We start from the raw sequence: 21,238 nt of genomic DNA on the forward strand, positions 1-21,238 counted from the left end.
CACTCTCAGGTGTCTACCAGCAATAAAATACAATTAGCTATTCTACAGTAGGGAAAAGGAGTGTCACGAAATCACTTGGCCACAGATTGAAATCCTACCTCCCTAAATAAAACCATAAATCCACCACTGGTCCTCATTGTGGGGTGGGGCCTGCCAGCCATTAGACTTCATGCATGTTTCATGCAGAAGGAGAAACAGTAGGAAACAAACTGTGTCTGTGCCAGTGCAATGCAAGTTTCATGAAAAAGCTTGTAAACAAACTAATCAGGCTCAGTCTAAAATAATACATCCGTTCTCATCAAAAGCCAAAAGCAGAATCCTATGCTCAGCTCAATGGAGATACTAAGGCAGAAGCAATAGGAGAGGTCATATTTAGAGAAAGATGTTGGAAGTTTATTTTGCACTTGGTTAGACTATAATAAATTTAGTTTAATCCTTTATCAAGTGTAAGCAAACAATGTTTGCGCCTGAAAATAGCTTCAGGACTGAGGTAAGGTGGTGCAACACCAGGAAACTTCAAGCAAAGGTGGACCAAGCTCTCGTTCCTCCTTGTCTCAGTATCTCCCATAATGCATAGAAGAATACATGTCCACAAGGAGATGTGGACATGTATTCTTCTATGCATTAAGGGAAGGGCTTCAAAATAACAAAATTATGTCACTGATTAATAATGAGTGTTAAAATTAATTTTGTTATTCTTTTACTACTTACTTTTATGATGCAGCTTAATGTATTCAATCACATTCCTATACAATAAAATGATGAAACAACCTGTTTAAAGTAATGTAATGATTTTGTAGAACATCTCTTCTGCTAAAAGAAAGTAATGATGTTTAATTTTATCATGATGTTCACATTCATTACATATTTTATAAAATTATATAGTTATTTACATCATAATAATTTTGCATAAGTATGTAATCAAAAGTGATGTGAAAAATTAATATTCTAGAGTTAATACAAAATAAAAAAAACTGTCTAATTTCTGTATTTATTCATGCTATAAATAACAAACGCTTGTGAAATAAGTTAGAAATACACATAATATGAAACAGTTACTTCAGGTTTCAATTCAGAATTCAAACGGTTTCGTATATATCTACAAAAAACTTTATTTCATGATCAAGGTAAATAACCGACTGCAAGTTTTTCGAATATATTCAATCTTGTGGGAAAAAAAGTTTTACTTAAATTAAGATAACTGTCAAGTTATCAAGAAAAGTCAAAGTCAAGATAACAAGCTTAAAAGAAAGGATTAAGATAACTGTCACTTTCAAATTAACATTTCAATTACAGTATACAAATCATGGTGTATACCTATTTAATTTATTAATTCATCCAGTATATAATTAAATAATGGACTACCTTAACTTGTAATGCAGGAATGAACGATTTTTATTAAGAGAACTCTGGAATTTTAGGCTTTCAAATACTTAACATCAATCATACCTGCCTGAATACAGTTAAAAAATAAATAGAAAGGAGAAAAAAAGCATTTACATATTTTTGCAACAGCTCAAATTCTTGTTCTACATGGTATAGTATATAAACAGAAAATAAATCTGTCATCTTCTATTTTCCATAATAAACTTACTTTCAATTCTGTGCAGATGCACAGAATTGGAACAAAATACACTTCTTCCAGCAGACTGATTTGATAAGCTACAGTAAGTACAGCTGACAGCTTAGCAATGTAAGGATATAATAACTGACATGTTCAGTCTTCTTTGAGAATTATCCATTGCTGCTTGTTTCATTTATACAATACCTTTCAAGAGACCATTTCATGGAAAAATATATGATTCTACATAATTAGAAATTATAAAACCCTAAAACGCAAAGATGTCACCTTTGCAATATTGGAAAATTCAAATAACTAGGGTAGACAAAATATAGTTCAGAAAAAGTTAGGTGATGCTCGATTATCATCTTCAAGAATAATGAACAGGAATAAATGTAGTAGTGTTTAGGAACACTACTGTAACATGAAAGAGAGAGAGACAGTTATATTTCATTTATATCAGCATGTGAAAAGAAGGCGGTGACACTGCACTGCTTGCAGCAAAAAATAACCTGAGGGGGCATAGTTCGTTCAAATATTGCATTATTTTATTAATATATATCACAATAAAAGTATCAACATTTTAGAATAAGCTGTCTATTCACTGATATTTTTCAAACACTTCAAGTTTAGTTTTATTTATTCTTTTGTAGTTTTATCCAAGCATAGCACTGTTGTCACCTCTGATGTGTGAAATCAAGATAAATAATTATATATAACAAGATATATAATATAACTTCTGACTGTATCTTATGATTAATTTTGTAAAAAAAGTTTATGTTTTTAAATATTATTTCACCTGCATTACCTACTAATTATTGAGAAGAAAGAATATAGCAGTAAAGAAATGGAATCAAAATGGTAAACTTTTTTTTTTTCATCTAAAATCATATTTAAATTTTTTTGAATAAACTTTTAATCAAAAAAGATTAGATCTCTGGATTTCGTGAGTTTATTATTGATATTAAAGTGTTCCAAAAGTAGTGTAATGATTTTGTTTTGAGTATATCAATTTTTATATACCCATCCCTCTAACCAAAAATGAAGCTGTGATGTAGAAATTTAGAGTATACTAATATATTCTTACTTTTTCATGCTGCTTCAGGCCTCCAATAGGCAGAATGATGGCATCACACTGGACTGTAAAAATCATCTTCTTAAATTAATTTACAAACGTCATGTTACAGTAGGATTCAAACCCACAGCCTGAAATTTTATCTAATAGCATGATCAAGCATTAAAGTGAAATGATTCCTGCTACTTAGTTATCACGTTGCAATTATACTCGAGAAGAAGAGGACATGGACACCCTCTTTTTTTTAGAATCACACTTATTCCATTTTAATATTATGATGATACAGCATTACTGTATCATCATAATATTTTGATTAATTTCAACTTTATAATAGTAGTAATTATATGCAAAATTATTTTCATTGCTTGACTGCTCACCTGTATAAGCATATTTTTACTGAATAAATGTGAGGAATGTAGAAAAGTTCACAACTAAATCTTGATGAGGGGGTATAAAAATGCTTTATCATCATTGTTTATCATTTCTATACAAGTGCCATGCAAGAAAAGTACCAAAAATCAAAGTCTTATTAACTCTCATACTACACTGATGCTTACATCTTAATCTGACTGTGAAGCACCAAAGGCAGAAACTCATTTCCTGCATAAATAGCACACATACACATACTTGTAAATAGCAGCACTATAATATCATCATATAAGACTTCTCTGCAGCTCATGCATATTATTAACCTTGTATTTAAATCAGAAACAGAAAAACATCTTCAAGAATTTAGATACCAACGCCTTCTCATGCTGACAGTATTTTCCATCCAAAAACTGTATTCAAAACTTGTGTTTCAGAATCAACATAAGTCTTATACTGTCTCCAGAATGTGTCCAGCACAGTATGGCAAGGAAGAAAACTATATTCAACCCATTAAAAATATATGTAAAATAAATACATAAATAAAATTTAAAAAAAAAAAAATATATATATATATATATATATAAAAGTCATCCAATTGCTAATCCACTGTCTTCACCCAGTCCTGCTTAAAATTAATGTACTTCTATTATCTCTAAAATATGGAGAGTCGCCAATATAAATGTCACCATCTGGATATCTACCAATTAATCAAAGCTGCCAGGATTCCACCATTCTTGATCCATAAGAGATTAGATTTTCTTGTCAAAATCACTTTCATCTGGATACACATCTGGATAAGAGAAACCTTGAGCAGTTTCTCTCTTGACATTTTCAAAGAATTTTTTATTGGAATATCTGGTATAGATGCCTATTCAGCAAACTACCATTCTATGGTCCACCAGGAACCAGGCCACCCATTGTTTGGTAAACTGGTGGCAGTTTCCTCTCTAGTCATTTAGTGTGTATCATGGTCGATAACTGCTTTTGCGCTTTAGTTTTACCTTCCAGGCTTTGTCCTTCTCTAACTAACCTAAAATCCCATTCAGTTATGCTAACAATAGCATATTCTGTTTCTAGTGGTGTTAAGAATCCACATTGAAGAAATCCCCAAAATCTGGAGAGCATATCACAGACGTCACTGTAATAAATCTGTTCCCACTGGTATATATGTGGTCCAAATCTTCACATCTCACATAAGAAAATAAATTTAGATTATAATAAAGGAATAACAGAAACTGTGTAGGCTTCTTGTATAATACATCAAAGCTACAGTAGATTCTCACTACGGTGAACTCATATGGTTATAAGAAATAGTTTGTGCAAAATACTGCTGTGCTTAAGGTACTTCGGTTGGGACTTTTTAGTAGTTTACAGAGAGTGAGTTTGTGACAAAGGTGTTTGCTATAGCAACAGTTGGCTGTATTATGGTTCTTGAAGTTTAAATTATCTTAACTCTAAATTATGTTTCTTTCTGAGCTACATGTTAAGAATTAAAAAAATAAACTCCCATATTTATTCCTGTTTTCTCTACATGGTATTTCCAGGATGAACACATGAAAATAACTTTGTGTATATGAAAATTTACACACATTCCAGCTACTAAACTAGCTGAACTCCTCATCATTTATGTATATTTTCTGAAAAGTCTTCCTCATCTGGTGATCCCCAATGACTACACCCGCAGATGTTCCAAATGAGCATCAACACATTCCTTCTAGGCTTTAAGTCTGTGTATATTATAGGTTTTGCAACCTTATGTATGGAAGCAATATACAAAGTGTGTTGAAAGCAGACCAGTTAATCTCTTTCTTTGTCTGCCTTTGCTTTGTGAAATGTTTCCAAAGCTTGTGATTTTATGAAGTCTCCCACTCCCCACATTTTAAAAACAGAATTCTTAATGCTCAAGAAAGCTGCTGATATATCCTTGGTATGTTTGAACTATTAAAGTAATATGCTGTTCTTTGAATTATGTGAAAACATGGCTGTGATCATCATCTTAGAGATATCTTTTGCAAATTAATGTTAAGCTAATCTTTTGGAAAATCCGGTAAAATAAAGATACATAATCTTTCCCAGATTTGTATTCTGTGTAAATAATTTTATTATGTTACACTACTTCTGGGACACTGCACATGTGCATGTGTTTTGGTGATAGTGAGAAAAAGAAATCAGCACATTCAGAAAAGATGCAGTTCATTACATAAATATTTCTATAAATTATTATACAGTTTCCTAAACAGATGAGAGAGAGAGAGAGAGTGGGGGAGGGGGACTTATGACCTAATAATAAACTGGAATAGCATTAAAATAATAGGAAAAAATACTAAATAATCTATTATACATATACATAATTCACTCAAGATTCCTTACAAGTAGCCTCACAGATTTTTTTAAATCTCTGTTAGATTTAATAACATAAATACAATAGAGAAAAAACTTTCTCATTCATTGTTTTCTAAACAATGGGAGGTACACAATCTTCAGAAAAATATTATGAAATTCTGTTAAACATCCTTATTAAATATCAGACTGAATTTTGCAAATAAATTACCTTTCCAAATAATTCTTAACGAAAGAGCAGATATATTTCCTTCAAATACAGTATGGTATTGTTCTCATGTGGAATACCATATAAGTCAGGAATGAGGAAAGAAATTATTAATGGCTATTTTCAAACAATTGGAGTGCTCTTTTTATGTTATGCTGCAGTTATGATAGTATCATTAAACATAAAGTTCAAAATGTGTTAACCGAAAACTTTCAGTATCAAAGACATGAATTAGTCACACGGTTTCATTAAAATATTGTTACCCTTTTAAGAGCAACTAAATATAAAATTTATCATATACATGTAAAAATATCATATACAGATATAATTTACCACTTAATTAGTACTTGCCAATTAACAATTTTTGGCAAAGAGTGACATTAAAAAATGATACAAAAATATCCACTACACTAAATTGCATGCTTGTGTATATTGCAAATATGATTATTACATGACTCAGACAAAATGACAAATGAAAATGTAGGAAAAAAAAACTTAAATATTTTCTGCAACCACTGCCTTTTAAATTAAGAAAAACACTTAATGAAAGAAATTCTATTACGGTTTCTAATTACATATTACTTCTCCATTTTATTATATTCTTAAGTCTTCCCCTTCCCAAGAAATGAGAAAGCATGAGAAATTCTTCTCAGTTCTTTGAATATTTATCCTGCTGAAGAACATCAGATAAATTTATAGTATTTAAAAAAAAAAACTTACTAATAAGTGAACAATTACATTTGATGTTTCATACATAATTTCATATTAGATAGACTGGTAGTTTTCTTTTCCAGAATACAAGTAAATTTATTTCAATTTTATACACAGAATTACAAAGGAGTTCAGTTTATATAGCTGAATGTGAAATCAGTACGGTCTCCTATTTATTGATCCTCTTACTGTAAAGAATTCTAATATCAGAATCCTCCTATAGGAGTAAACAGTATACAACATAGAGCATCTTTTTTCATTAAACTGAAATATTCATAAAATAAAACTGCAATAACAGTTACTATATTTTTCTAAAGTTTTCTATAAATAATAAAAATTTAAATAATATTTGTACACTGATGAAATATGGAGTAAAATGAATGGAATGATGTTTGGCACACAGTGGAAATACTCGTGTTCTGTGACATTTGTATTACTATATAAGAACAAACACCCTACAGACCATCATAACTACAGCACAATACAACATTTGCTTTCATTTATATTTCAAACTTGTATCAAGAGCAAATAACTGACTTAAAAATTTACTCAAACTGATCATTCATGAACACCCCTTTAATAATATCAATATCAATAGAAAATGGAAACTGTATCAGTGACAAACAAGTATGCCAATTCAGTACAAGATAATCAAAACATCAAAGATGGCATAAAGAGAAAAATTACAAACACATGCTGGGTGTGTCAAAAAGTTAAAACTTTCCAATGGAGGTTTTAAAAAATAAATCTCTGCGCACCAGTCATAGTTTGTGCAAATGTATAAATGTGCATATATGCACATCTATTTTTAATCTACATGCTCAGTTCACAAACAATTCTAGAAGTTCTTTGCCTAAAATGCATTAGGTAATGTTTGTGGGTGTTCACATCCACAACTTGAAAAATAAAAAAAGTAAAAATATAAAGCACTTTCCACATATGGTCTTTTTTACTGTTAAAGATTCCACTGTAACAGCTGTAGAGCCAGAATAATTAAAGAACTCACATAACTTTTCCCTCCGCTGATTAAATGTAAGGAAGACTAAACTAGGAACAATCATCAGTAATCTGGTAGACAGCAATTCTTTAACACATATTTTATAGCTTGTTGACAGGTATTTGACAGCCATAATTTTGGCAGTACACGGGTTTCTTTTTCAAGGGCTAATGGTAAATTCTGCCATAGATGGCAACGAATCATACTCTTGGTAGCTTCCATCACCTAAAAAAATAATAATAATAATAATAATAATTAAAAAATAAACTCTTTGTGAATAAAACATGACTTATAAATTAAAACAGTCATTCTAAAAAAGTATGGAAATGTGATTTCTTCATTATGTTTATGTAAATCTTGGCACACATTTCACACGCCCCCAAAACATTATCATCATTACACAGTGCCAAGGAATTCAAAGAATCATTGAAGTTCAATCTAAACATTCTTCACACACAATGTCTATCAGATCTAGTCTATAAAACCTCTTTAGTAACCAATATGTTTTTTATGTAACTCCTCTTTTCTATCAACTATAATGCAAGTTTTTAATCCACAAATTTTCAGTCTATCCTCAATCTTGAAGACTGAGGATAGACTGAAGACTATTCTCAAGACCAGAATCTTCTCCAATACTTCCCCATCTTCAAGAAACCCATGTGATGAACAGGGCCAGTCCGAGAGTATCTAATGCCCTCTAGGCAAAGAAAATTTAGGTGCCCCTATATTTTGCTCTATATTTAAATTATACTTATTATATTATATATTAATATATATATTATAATATGTAATAATAATATTATATATTATACTTATTATATTATTTGTCATACTCACAAGCGCACACGTACACCTACACATGTGGATATTTATAAAAATAATATCATTATTAACATTTATATATAAAATTTATTAATCAAAACCAATATACATTTGTATACATATATGATTACTCCTAATATCTGTATAGCAAGAAAATTATTATATCTTAAATACAAAATTATGAAAAATTAATCTTTCGGGCTTTTGCTTTGGTAAAGTTTTGAATTAATTCATCTATATTGATTGTAGATGCAATTTCATGCTCTATAGATATTATTGCTAGACCAGTGAGTCGTTCTTGAGCCATCGTAGAGCGAGTGTAAGTTTTTGTAAGTTTTAATTTCGAGTACTCCTTTCTGAACTTGCTACCTATACTGGCAATGTTGAAAAAATTCTCAGAGCAATAAACACATTTGGAACACTGTTTTCTAAATTATTTTTGCATATGTATGACAGGACATCTAATACCATATTACTTACAGAAATACTGCTCTATGGAGAACACTGGCTATTTTGGCCACAAACGTCTTCAGCTGCTGTAAGAATGTTAGATACACAAGTACCAAAACTATTAGCTATTGGAGTTAACTGTCACCTATACGAAAAACCTTGACCGAACTAATCTGAAATCAGTAGAATGCCGGAGTGGGGATGATGACAAGTAAAGGGAGCGAAGAGAAAGACCAATCAGAGGTCTTATTTCACGAATACTACCAATCAGAATCCCTGCCACTGCAATTCTATGAAAATTCCCACGGCATTCTTATACTGATTTAGAATAAACTGAACTGAATTAACAAGACGATTCGGTGAGAAAATGAATGACGTAATCCCCAAATTCTCAGACCTCAGAGAACTTGCAAAAACAGGGCTTAATCTAAAAATCAACAGAATTAAGTCTACAGGGAATGAAGATAAGAAGTGAGAACAGTCAGTTAGTCGCGACCACTGGTGTTCGTTTGAGGGATACCCCGGAACTTCCCAGCTCATCTTGGGACAGATGCCAGGAGGAGGAAAAATCTCTGTCCTTGAGGTTAAGTATACAAAGAGCAGGGGAGTGGAAGAAATAGAGAAAGGCAAAAATAATTTAGGATCATCAGCGAGCACCAGGACGGCTTGACTTATTTCAGTTTTTATTATTAATCAAGGTTTTACTAATTTTTTTCGAAGGTTGTAATTTTCCCCCCGAACTATGTAGCAAAATCTGGCACCCCGAAGTCTTAGCGCCCTTAGGCGATTGCCTAGGTTCGCCTAATGATAAAACCGGCCCTGGTGATCAAATCTGTACACACACAAGTCCAGATCATATAAAATCCTTATAAAGAGAAATAATAACTTCCTTATCTTTCGTTGTTAGTATATTTTCTACATCCAAATGATTTGAGCTATTTGCCACTTTTGTGATACATGTCCTCTGAACTTCAACTCTTTGTCCAAAACCACATCCCCCAAATCTCTAGGCTCATTAATTTCTTACAGTCTGTTTTCATGTAAGTAATAAATGGTTTGTAGTTTTCCATCCCAAATTGCATAACTTTAAACTTTAGAGCATGGCAACCATTATTCTTTGTCCAAATTACCATTCTATTTAGATTATCCTGCAAATTTGCTACCTTGTTGCTTTTCTTATGTGACAAGACTATCATGCTCATCATTTCACACCCATGGGACTGTGTCAATGTTGAGACTTAAATTAAACAGCCTAGTTACAGAACAGTGCCATTTCTCTTGCATGTTCTCATACTACACTGATTAATATCTAATAACTGTATAAAGAGTGAAATTTCTTAATATTCTAGTTCATTTACTTCTATGCCCATATAAATCCCTATCACTTCCATCACTGCATTATCTCCAGCTGGATGACATACACTCACAAAGTAATCACTCAGTAATTCATTTGTTCTGCTTGTCACTTCTCTATAATTAGTATTCATGAAAGTTATCCTTCCATGATTATTCATCCTTTTGTTTTTCATTTAGCAAAATTAACTCTTTGCTATTTTCTTTCACTTGTATTGTTAATTTCATTTCATAATTCATTACCATGCCGGTCATCCTTCTTGCCTGTGTTTTGTACTGCTTGTGAGATCGCTATTTGATCACATTTCTCATTACATTCCTTCCACAATTTAAGAGATGGGAGAGAGAGTGAACTTTTAGAATAGTAATGATGATCATTTTGAACAATGCATTAAAATGAAGTACTCATCTGATTCATTTCATTCTGTGATGAAAAAACACACATATATTTGTACTATCCTTTATCAAGTAAATGATCAACAATCAATCAACAACTATATAAACTTCAGATTAGCTGTAATAACTGCTCATCATTTTCAGTCATTTCTCATATCACTGGCCCTTGGGAAAGGATCCCTTCCACAATTCTACTGTATTATAGAATCTGAACATTTTGTGGGTTGGGCTGGTATAAAATAAAAAATAAAGTTAGATAATGTCACCTGATGACCTGTTCTTCAGTTTTTTTTTTTTTTTTTTTTTAATATTTATAATATTTCTAGTGCAAGTTGTTCAACAGATGTTATTCAAGCATCTATTGTTCTTTAATAATTTCTATATATGGGAAAATGGTGTATCATCATACTATTAAAATATTCTGGCTGAGAGCTTGCTACAACTGTTCTCTCATTTAGATTATTTTAATAATATAGTGATGCACTATTTTCCTCCTTGTACATGAAAACATGACTTCTATCATTAATATAGTTCTCTAAATCTCAATGGAGAAAATTCCTGCTGATAGGTCCTCAATAAACTTCAAAACTGGTCTAGATAGCAATCATTCATATGTCGAATATTATGGAATAACTGCATTTTTAAGGAAATTACAATGTAGACTAATATATTAACTAAAATAAATGTAATTAATAATTCCAATATTTTGGGCAAAGTTAAATTATCATCAGGGAACAAACTTTGCTGAAATATTGGAAGGATTAATTAAATTTATTTTAGCTAATATATTAGTCTACACTGTACAGTTATGAATAGCCAATGTATAAGCCTTACCACCCAGCATTATGGGATACTAGGGTAATTTGATATAAAGTCATCGGCCTCCATACATACATACGAGAGGTCTCATTGTGAAGTTACTTCATGCAAACGTTTGTTTGCGACTGAGCAAAAGATACAAATAACAATATAATTTCTTGTCAAATATAAATGGATTACATAGGTATTTCTTAATCTTCATTTAACAACAATGTTCTTGATATTATTCATCAAATGAATGATATGCATTCTTAAGATGTGCATATCATTCAGGAAACTGTGGTACTCCATGAAAAGTTTACACTTACTAACCTCCCTTTCAACAATTTTTCTCCAAATTAGGCTGTTCTTTATCAGGACTTCAATACTCTCAGAACTTATATTCCAGCCTTCTAATGCACTTTTACTATATCAATTCATCAAATGATAATATAACACATTATTGGTGGAATATTTCATTTTGGCAGGTGAATTAAAAGTAAAGAATAATAATTAGAAAAATGAGTAATGAAATGCTCTCAAGGAAATATGTTGTAAGGAAAAAAAAAACAATCTAGGTTTGAAAAAATGAGAATAATTTTAAATGACTAACTGTGGTAAAATAATAATAAAAAAAAATTAATAAGCATTTTGCTAATGTAAATCCAAACACCCATCAGGCAGATGTTTTTTTGGTTTACATCCAATGCAACTAAGGCTAGAAGGTCAGTGTATTATGTCTGTAAATTGCATGTGTTCTTCTGGCTGGTTTGCTTGTTCTGCAGAAAAAAACCCAAGTTTCTGGGAGGAAAAAACCTTGCAAACCCCCATATAAGACCAGTTACCTCACCTTCAGTTGAAAAGCACTGATAACAGTTCTTTATAAATCTATTGGTCAGAAAAAATACTGCTTGAGAGGCAAGCTTTACCTAATAATGATGCAATGTAGGCAGAAGAAATAGTAGATATTTCAATTCATTTACAAATGGATAAGAATGATATATCTCCCTGAGTGTTGCCTAGATTACATCAGGAATAATCCATTTTGATCATATCCAGAAATGACAAGTGGTTTTTCAGAAGGAAGTTTCAATCTTGCTGAGAAAAAGAAAAAAGTGAATGAGTTAATTGTTTTGGCAGACATAAATGATTTGAATGTGGTTTTTCAGAAGGAAGTTTCAATCTTGCTGAGAAAAAGAAAAAAGTGAATGAGTTAATTGTTTTGGCAGACATAAATGATTTGAATGTGGTTCAGAAGGATGGAGACTGAAAGCAAGAGTGAATATGAAAACCATAAATGTGCAAGAAACTGGGAGAAAAGAGATAGTATTATATAGAGATTCGATGATAAAAGGTACACTTAATGAGAAAAGTGACAAAACCTATTTCCCAGGTGCAAAGATAAATAATGCCAGTGAAGCTGTAAGTTCAGAAGAAAGAAGGAACAAGTTCATTGTTTTGGCAGGCATAAATGATTTGATATAAAAAAGTAAGGACTGTGAGTTTGCTGCCTCAGTATGATTGTCAATGAGAAGATTGTACAGGAGGAATGAAGTTTATAGATGTGTGGAATGAATTTGATGGATGTAAGAACATGAATATACCTGATGCACTGTATTTAAATAGTTTTGGAGTTAGATGCTTGGAGAAAGTGTTGTACAGTGACAGTTCAGAAGAGCAAAACCAAGGAAACTACAGATATTGGGGGGAAGGGCAATCAAGCACGTGTCTAGTCATCCTAGGGACAAATGAGAGTGAGCGCAGGAAAGACTGTGTGGAAATAGCCACCCTTGGGATGTGCAGGAATGATTACGAAAAGCTGGGTGAAGTTTCCCAGATTTTCAATCTGAATGGGCAGATAATAATATTATGTAAGGGTAACTGTCGGCCCAAGGGGATGCTGAAATGCAAGCACACAAATGTGCGAAGTATCAGAAATAAAGGAGAGGAGTTTTTTGCATTGGTCAGCTTGAACTGGCCAAAAATTATTGAAATTCAGTGAGACTTGGTTATCAGTGAATGATATAATTAAAGGGATAGAATGTAATGGATACTGTATTTTCAGAGAAGATAGAGGAAAGAGGGCAGGAGGAGGGATATTATTAAGAATAGTTGAAGACCTTCAACCAACAAAAATATAAGTTAAGGAAAATTGTAGATCTGATGGAAATGGTTCATTTGAGGCTATCTGGTGTGATACAGAGGCCAATATGACAAAATATATTGTTGATCGCTGCTATAGATCTATGGGGCCAGAAGATGTGAACGACATGCATTGGCAGATTAACACAATGAGCGCAGGCCAAGCAATTATCATGAGAGACTTCACCTATGGTGATATAGATTGGAGGGAGGAAAGGGCACATGGAAATTGAATTTATATAGTTACAAAGGGATAATTACCTGAAAGAGCATGTGATGGAAGAGACCAGGAGTGTGAGAATCTGGATCTAATAAGAGCATCAGAAGATCTCTCTATAAACACAGTAGCAACTCTACCTCCAATCAGGGAAAGTGATCATGCAGTCTTGTCCTGGGAGGTTGCTCAACATGAAGAAATTTCAGTTAAGAAAGTGTTTATGTAGAACTACAAAGCTGACGATTGACAAACTGAGGTGGCAACTTGGAGCAGTGCCATAGGATAAGAAGGTATGTGGAATGAATGTCATTTGTGCATGGGAAGTAGTCAAACAATCAAGGATTGTTTGAGCAAGCCAGTATCAGAGTGCATATCCAGGGTCAGGAGGATAAACCGAGTAGGGATTAGTGGAATAGGAGCTGCAAAAAAACAAAGTATTGTGGAAGGAATATAAACAACAAGATGATCAGCATGCTCTTGAGTGGTATAAAGCACAAGCAAGATGGGTAACTAGTGCGGTAAGGAAGGTTAAATCAGATTTGAGAGAAAATTGGCTAATCAGGCCAAAGTAAATCCAAAAGTTTTTTTTTTTTTTGGTACATAGCAAGTAAGAGAAAGAATGCTTATGGAAAGATAACTTTTCTCAGTGCTTGATGATAGGAAAGTGACAGAAGCAAAAGAAATAGTTCAGTTACTAAGTGATCACTTTGCAAGAGTATATCATCCAGGTGGTGACTTTGCAGTTATTGAAGTGACAGACTGATGTGAGCATTGAGATGGATGAACTGTTAGTACTCAGTACATTGAAAAATATTAATGTGAATACAGCAGTGGGCTTGGATGGTATGTCAACTCAGCTCGTGTGCTATGAGAACATGAAAGTGAACTAGCAGTGCCTCCAATGAAGTTGTTTAATCTAAGTCTCAGCTGTGACAAGGTTCCTAGGGAGTGGAAAGATGGTACAATAGTTCGATTACATAAAGGTGGCTCCAAGACAAAAGTAACAAATTACAGACCAATTAGTATCTCTGGAGTGATGGTTAAAGTATTGGAAAATTGGTTAAAAGTAAAATTCAGAAATGGGTGGATAGGAATAGGATATTTTATAGGGGACAGCATGGTTTTGTAAAAGGAAGTTCCCGACTCATCACATTTTATAATAAGGTGACAGCAGAATTGGATAAAGGAAATGGCTATACCATGATAATGCTGGAGTTGCAAAAGCATTTGACAGAATACTGCATAAAACTATTACATAAGCTGGAGCAAATGGGAATAGATATGAGGCTGGTTGCATGGATGGGGGTGGCTGATAGACAGACATCATAGGTTGGTGTATGGTGGAGTGGAATCAAGATAAATGAGAGTGACTATTGGAGTACCCAGGGCTCTGTGCTAGGACCTCTTTAATTTTTACATTAAAGAGGTCCTAGCACATGTGAAGGGAAGTATTTGGTTGTTTGCTGATTATGCAAAACTAGGGAGTGAAATAGTTAATAAAGGGGATGTAGATATCTTAAATTTATTTAAATTTAAAATATCTACATGATGATTTAAATAAATTGGCAGTGTGGGAAAAGGACAATAGTTATCAATTCAATGTTGTAAAATTTAAGGTAATGAACTTCAGGATGAAAAGATTACATATCATATTGATAGTATTAGCTTACTGGGAACTGATGAGGATAGAGATTTGAAATTCAGTGGACATATTGCAAGAGTTGGCAAAACAGTTCAAAGGATTACTTCGATGCTGAAGAACAAAATGATCAGTAAGGATAGGGGAGTTATTAAAAACCCTCTTTATAAGACCATGATTTGGCCACCTGCATTTCTTGGAGATCAGAAGATGGTGAAGAGTATTCAGAGTGACCAAGCTGGGGACAGGTCTACAGAATGTTCCCTGTGAGGATAGACTGAGGGTGTGTGGGTTATAGAGTTTAGCTAACAGACAGAGGAGAGGGGATAAGATAGAAACTTATAAGTTACTAAAGGGATTCTATAAGATTGACACAAAAGAAAATTTTCAATATATGGGGTATAAGGGTGTGCAGACTAGGTTCTATACTTGGAGAGTGGTGAATGAGTGGAATGGATTGCCAGAGGTGTGAGCACCTCAACAGTGAATAGGTTTAAGGAGATTTTTGATAAGTATTGTGTTAATAGATAATGTGGGTCTCCCACAATGAGTCTTTTGACTCCATGGAGGTATCCATATAAATAATAATATTAATAATATAAAAAATGAGTCAACAGTAGAAATATAGTAATATCACAAAAAGTGCACCACCTAGACTTTCATTCGGAAACACATGACTTATCTCTGCATCTTGGTATCATGTGACCTGCAAGATGAGGAGTAAATTTCTACTAATTAATTCTATGTATAATTAACTATTTAGTCAATATAAATAAATGTTTGAATCTTCTATCCTCCAAAATATATCATGAAAAGTTTTTTACAAAAAAGCAAGAAAAGTTTGGAGAACTACAACAGAAAATAACATGCCCAGAATATTCTACAATTCAAACTGAAAAATAATAGAAATGAAATAAACATAAGTCCTGAGAACTCTATAGCATTTCTTATGAATAATGAAGGTAAATTTTATGCCAAGTCAGACTGAAGATATGTGCTAGGATCTTAAAGTAATAAGAATAAAAACCAAATTGTTATATATTGTGTTTCATTCCTAAAAAATACTCAAAGTTCACAAATCTATAGATATCCAAAATTTTACAAAAGAATGATAAATGAGTTATTCAGTTGTTGTTTTTTTCCCCTATCAAAATGAACAATGTATACATTTCATCCATAATATCTTTATAGAGAAAAACACATTTTTAACTTGCTGGCACATTTTATATCTATGATGCATTTTATCTCTCCTCTAAAACAGCATATAAAACTTCATTTATAATGAACTTCATTTATAATAAAGTTTTATATGCTTCATTTATAACTTGATTATAAATGAAGTTTTATATACAGTACTTTATGTACTTTAATAATAACTCAAAATATTATATAATTTATTATTCATTATTTTATTTATTTATTCAATATTTTTTTTTCAATCTATATTACTAAAATAAAGAGCCAAAAGGCTTCAGTTCGGCAATGTAAAATTATATCGATTATCTATATAATTTTTATTATATAAATCACACACACACACACACACACACACACACACACACACACACACACACACACACACACACACACACACATATATTAGAGTATATAAAATTATCAATTTACCTTACAAAACTTTCAGTTTGTACATTCGGCTTTGAAATAATGCTAGATCTAATATCTACTTGACTTATAATAATTAATCAATATTAATTTTTTTCTGTTACAAAAATTAAATTTTTTTCGAGAATGATTAATTAAGAGTGAGAATATTTCAAATCTGCAAATATATCATTATCATCCTCATACAACATTAATGATATTCCATGCACACAAACACACAATGTTAATGTTAGGTGTTGACTATTTATGCAATGAGTATTTCTAATATGCCTACCCACACACCATGTTGTAAAATCTCTATTCCTGTTATTACCTAATAGGTTCACAGTTTCCGATCAAGGCCAACACTTCAACACTCAACAAGATGTTTCCAGAAGCAGAGGCTTGTGAATAAAAATAGCTACAGAAAAGGCTAGCTGTCAGTACCTACTTAAACAACCCAGACAAGCAGCTGAATGACAGTTCAGTGTAGAATATGGCTGTTTACACTGGTAGCAATGTTGCTATAATAATCCTAACATACTTATGGATATGTTACAATACCTTTGCAGATTACAGACAGTCTTATATTACATATGGTAATGGAGTAAGTAGTAATTATTTTATGATGTACATTTAATAAGAGTGGATTTAATAGAAAAAAATATATTAAAAAAATAACAGAAGTTGTGGACAGTAATTGCTAATTTCTCAGAAGACTTTTCACAATAGTAAAATATTATTTTAAAATCAGAATTTGAAAACTCTCCCAAAACTCTCTCTTTATGAAAAGTAACAAGTGTTGTGCAAGTTTGACTACACCTGACACTAATAAAATGAAACAAATATGAAATATCTAGTTAAAAATTTTCAGTGTTGCAGCTAAGAATAGAGTATGCATCTACGTAATTAAATTATCAAATATGCCTTATGTCATTTATAAATATAATGAAACATATCAGAGAAAAAAAGTGATAGCACCCCCCCCCTTTTTTTTCCTGGAGAGTAATTATAATGCACATAATAACAATGCAGCATTCATTCATAGAACTGTATGTACATCACAAACAAACAAAATTACTAACTCATAATAGCCAATTTATAATGGTGAACTTCATAACACATAACTGAAGTAAAAAAATGAGCAAGATTAATAACAACTGTAACAATCTTGGAATAATATATTTTACTTTCAGAAAAGAGTGAATATCAATATATACAATATCAATTGTTACTATATTTTGATTTTATTAAGGATATTATGCTTAGGAAATGGTTTATTATTCACTAATGATATTTCAAGTAATTCAGATTAGTGATATTATCATTATTATCAGCCTGAGGTCACAAGACTATTTTCAGGCTATTATTCTGAGATTCTTCATAGTGAAAGACAGAGAGTGTCCACATAATAGGAAGCAGGTGGAAAATGATAATCCCAAATTATTTGTTTCTGAAATTTAATGTACAGTAAACTGTTGATTGTTTTCTATGTGCATATGGAAATGATAACTTTTACAACTTTTGTTAACTACTAGATAGTCAGACCAAAGAAGTTATTTAAGTCACAGTAATGGTTTGTTTCCCTAACAAGGAAAGGAATTATCAGCAAGACATAAAAATAAAAGATTAATTCATTGTAACAGATTTGTGGACACAACTACCGTTTAGAGTAAAATAACTTTAATTACAATTAAAATGATAAACTCAACATTCTGATGCTTATATCAAAATGTTGAGTTTATAATCAACATTTAAACCAACATTTATATCAACATCATCCAAAGATATATACATTTGCACAAAACATAAAAGTTAACCCAACACTGCACCATGGTAAATGACACCAAAATGATCATAAATTTACAAGCTTACAGCTGAAATGGTTTAGTTGTAATTATGGCCAGCTCTAAGGCCAGTGTAAATATGTCTGTTATCCAGCCAGTTTGTTTTCTTGGTGAAAAACCAAAATCTCACCATCTCTGTATGAAGCATATAGGTCCTTTCCAACTAAAGAACAATCATGCAACATCTTCATGAATAATTTTTTGGTCACAAGTTAAATAATTAAAAACAAGTGCTGTTTCTATCCATGTTGATAACTCATGTTATCTTAGAAATAATAGTTATTCCTAACATGACAACTTTTTAATACTAACATCCATGGCAAGCTTGTAATTTTGGATCATTCACACACCAATAAGTACTATAGTGCCTTTATAATTATGCACACTGAAAATAAAAGCTTGTAATTTCCTAATCACCAAAAATACTTCACTGGGAAGGCTGTGTCCACAGAACTGAGGAAAATGGAATAAAAGACAAGTGGGAGTAGAAGATTCAGTGAGTCAGCGATTCAACTGCAAAAGGATGTTGGATAGCTGTTGCTCATGTTCCTGCAGGTTTAGCAAAAATGGGAAGCATAATGGACATTAGATCTGATGTACAGTACCACCCACGAAACTATGAAGAAACTGATCATATATGAGACAGTGACTGGCAAATCTGTGAGAAAGGGATTGTTAATTATTATTATTCAGGCCTCCATGGAGTCAAAAGACTCATCGTGGGAGGCCCTTCCTAAGAAACACAAAGTCTATCAAGACTCATCAACTGAACTACTCTCTTATGAACAGCATCAAGAATTTTTAGAAGTCTTGGGTGCACTATCTCAAATGTTGAGCACTATTCCATGGTTAGGCAGATTTGAGACATGTTAAGCAACTGGACAAAAGAAAAGTAAAATCTTGAGTGAAAAAGATGCCAAGTTTTTTTTTTTTTTTTTTTTTGAACGCCATCTATTATTCCAGGAAAGACAAGAGGTAAGAGTCAGTCTGAGAAGAGAGATCTGGTCAGGAATGTAAAGTTGTGCATTATCAAAGATAAGTGGACTAGGTTGTTGTCATCCCATGAAGAATAGTGTGGAGATCAGTGTTTAGGCCATTTATTGTAGATGAAGCTTGAGATATTCAAACACTGTAAAGCTTATTGCATGAGTGCTATACAGAATATATATATATATTCTATATAATAGAATATTATCAGCAAGTGATTCTAATATAAGGGTGAACAGTTAAAAGTTAGCTACTAGAACAAACTCAATGTCACCAGAATTGAAGACAGGCACCATCAACGTAAGAGGTTTCAACAGAAAAGAAGTCAAACTGGCAGAAGAACTAAAGAAGTACTATGTGAATATAATCAGTGTAACTAGGATGAAGAAGACTAAAACAGATGCACTTCTACTAAATAATAAATACAGGATGTTATATTCAGACAACAATGATCGAAAGGAAGAAGCAGCAATACTATTCAACAGCAAATATAAACATCTTGATTGGTAGGCAATTTCAAGTGGAGAAGTAGAGTTATGTGGACAAATTCTGAAATGGAGAACTGAACAAAAAAATTGATGTGTGCCCAGAGTCCAACAGAAGGATCTCCAAAGGAAGAAGTGGAGGAATTTTTCAAGTCATTAGAGAAGATGTCTACACAAAAAAAATGAAAACACGACCCTTGTTGGATATCTAAACAACAGGATAGGAAATGAATCCTAGGCATATAGCAATGTCCTGGGAAAATTTAGAGAAAAGAGCAAAACTACTACTACTACTACTAATTATTATTACATGACACCTCCAGGGAGGGCACCCACTCCACAACTCTCTGACTTCACCATCCAATCCACCAACTACAACTAACCACAACTACTTTCACCAACGCTATCTACTGCCCACCACCACCACTAGTATTTCCACAGACAATCACAAACATGGTGGGATTTGAACTCACAGTCTTTTTGGCTGGAGAGTGGATATGCTAACCACTCGGCCAACCAGGTCGGCAATAATGGTAAGTGCATGATGGATTTCTGTTCAGGATATGAACTAGTTATCAAGAGTACCATGTTCCAAAATACAGATGTGCACAAGCTCACATATAGAGAAGACAAGAAAAAAAGAAAAGTCTTATTGCTTATAAAGTTGACAGTGATATCTTCACACTGATTCGAGAAGTGATCATCACTTAGTTTAAACAGGATAAAAATTAATAACATACTGAAAAGAAAAATATAAAAGAAAGCTTTTAAAGATAAACTGTAGAGTCAACTGTACAAATATTATTCAAGGAAAAATGAGAGTTCAAAAACAAGTACCAAACCTTGCAGTATCACTGGTAAATTCAGCTAGAGAGGCATGTGGTGAAGTTGTCTGCAAGGAGAGAAAAATCAAAACTCCGTGGTGATCACACTTTGAAATTAAAGAGGCAATCTTGGGAAAGAATGAAATGTAAAAGATTTAAGCAATGTAAAAATAGTTTAACAAAAGTCATGGGAACACTCTAGTAAGCATACTGAAGATAAATATCACAAAGGTGGCAAAATGTTCTGGAGGCTATTGAAAAAGCTTAGAAATAGAGGAAAAAGAAACCAGAGATGATAAAGATGACATGAAAGCTGATATTCAAAATATTGTGAATGTCTGGGGTATCACTATTCTGTCAAATGAACTAAGCAGCGACAGTATAGTGGTAGAAAAAGCCATCAAAAGGCAGCTGG

General features: G+C 32.4%; 2 protein-coding genes across 8 annotated transcripts in view; one reads left to right on the forward strand and one right to left on the reverse strand.

Moving 5' to 3' along the window:
• Positions 1–972: 972 nt before the first annotated feature.
• Positions 973–21,238, reverse strand: part of LOC150100946 (uncharacterized) — a 322,775-nt gene continuing 302,509 nt past the window's right edge. For all 6 annotated transcript variants that reach the window (XM_090402231.1, XM_090402232.1, XM_090402228.1 and 3 more), the window contains one exon: positions 973–7,486. In XM_090402231.1, the coding sequence (XP_090258357.1) occupies positions 7,325–7,486 (162 nt within the window). In that variant the 3' untranslated portion in view covers positions 973–7,324. The remainder of the gene's footprint in view (positions 7,487–21,238) is intronic.
• The window catches only part of LOC150100947 (U-scoloptoxin(11)-Sm7a-like), a 64,496-nt gene continuing 60,387 nt past the window's right edge, over positions 17,130–21,238 (forward strand). The window contains exon 1 of one of the 2 annotated variants that reach the window (XM_090402234.1): positions 17,130–17,287. In XM_090402234.1, coding sequence (XP_090258360.1) covers positions 17,177–17,287 — 111 coding nt within the window. In that variant the 5' untranslated portion in view covers positions 17,130–17,176. The remainder of the gene's footprint in view (positions 17,288–21,238) is intronic. The other variant, XM_090402235.1, reaches the window with a different exon arrangement.

This window comes from Typopeltis vanoorti, chromosome 12, assembly GCF_054136105.1.
Source record: "Typopeltis vanoorti isolate ZY-2024b chromosome 12, IOZ_Tvanoo_1.0, whole genome shotgun sequence".
NCBI lineage: Eukaryota > Metazoa > Arthropoda > Arachnida > Uropygi > Thelyphonidae > Typopeltis > Typopeltis vanoorti.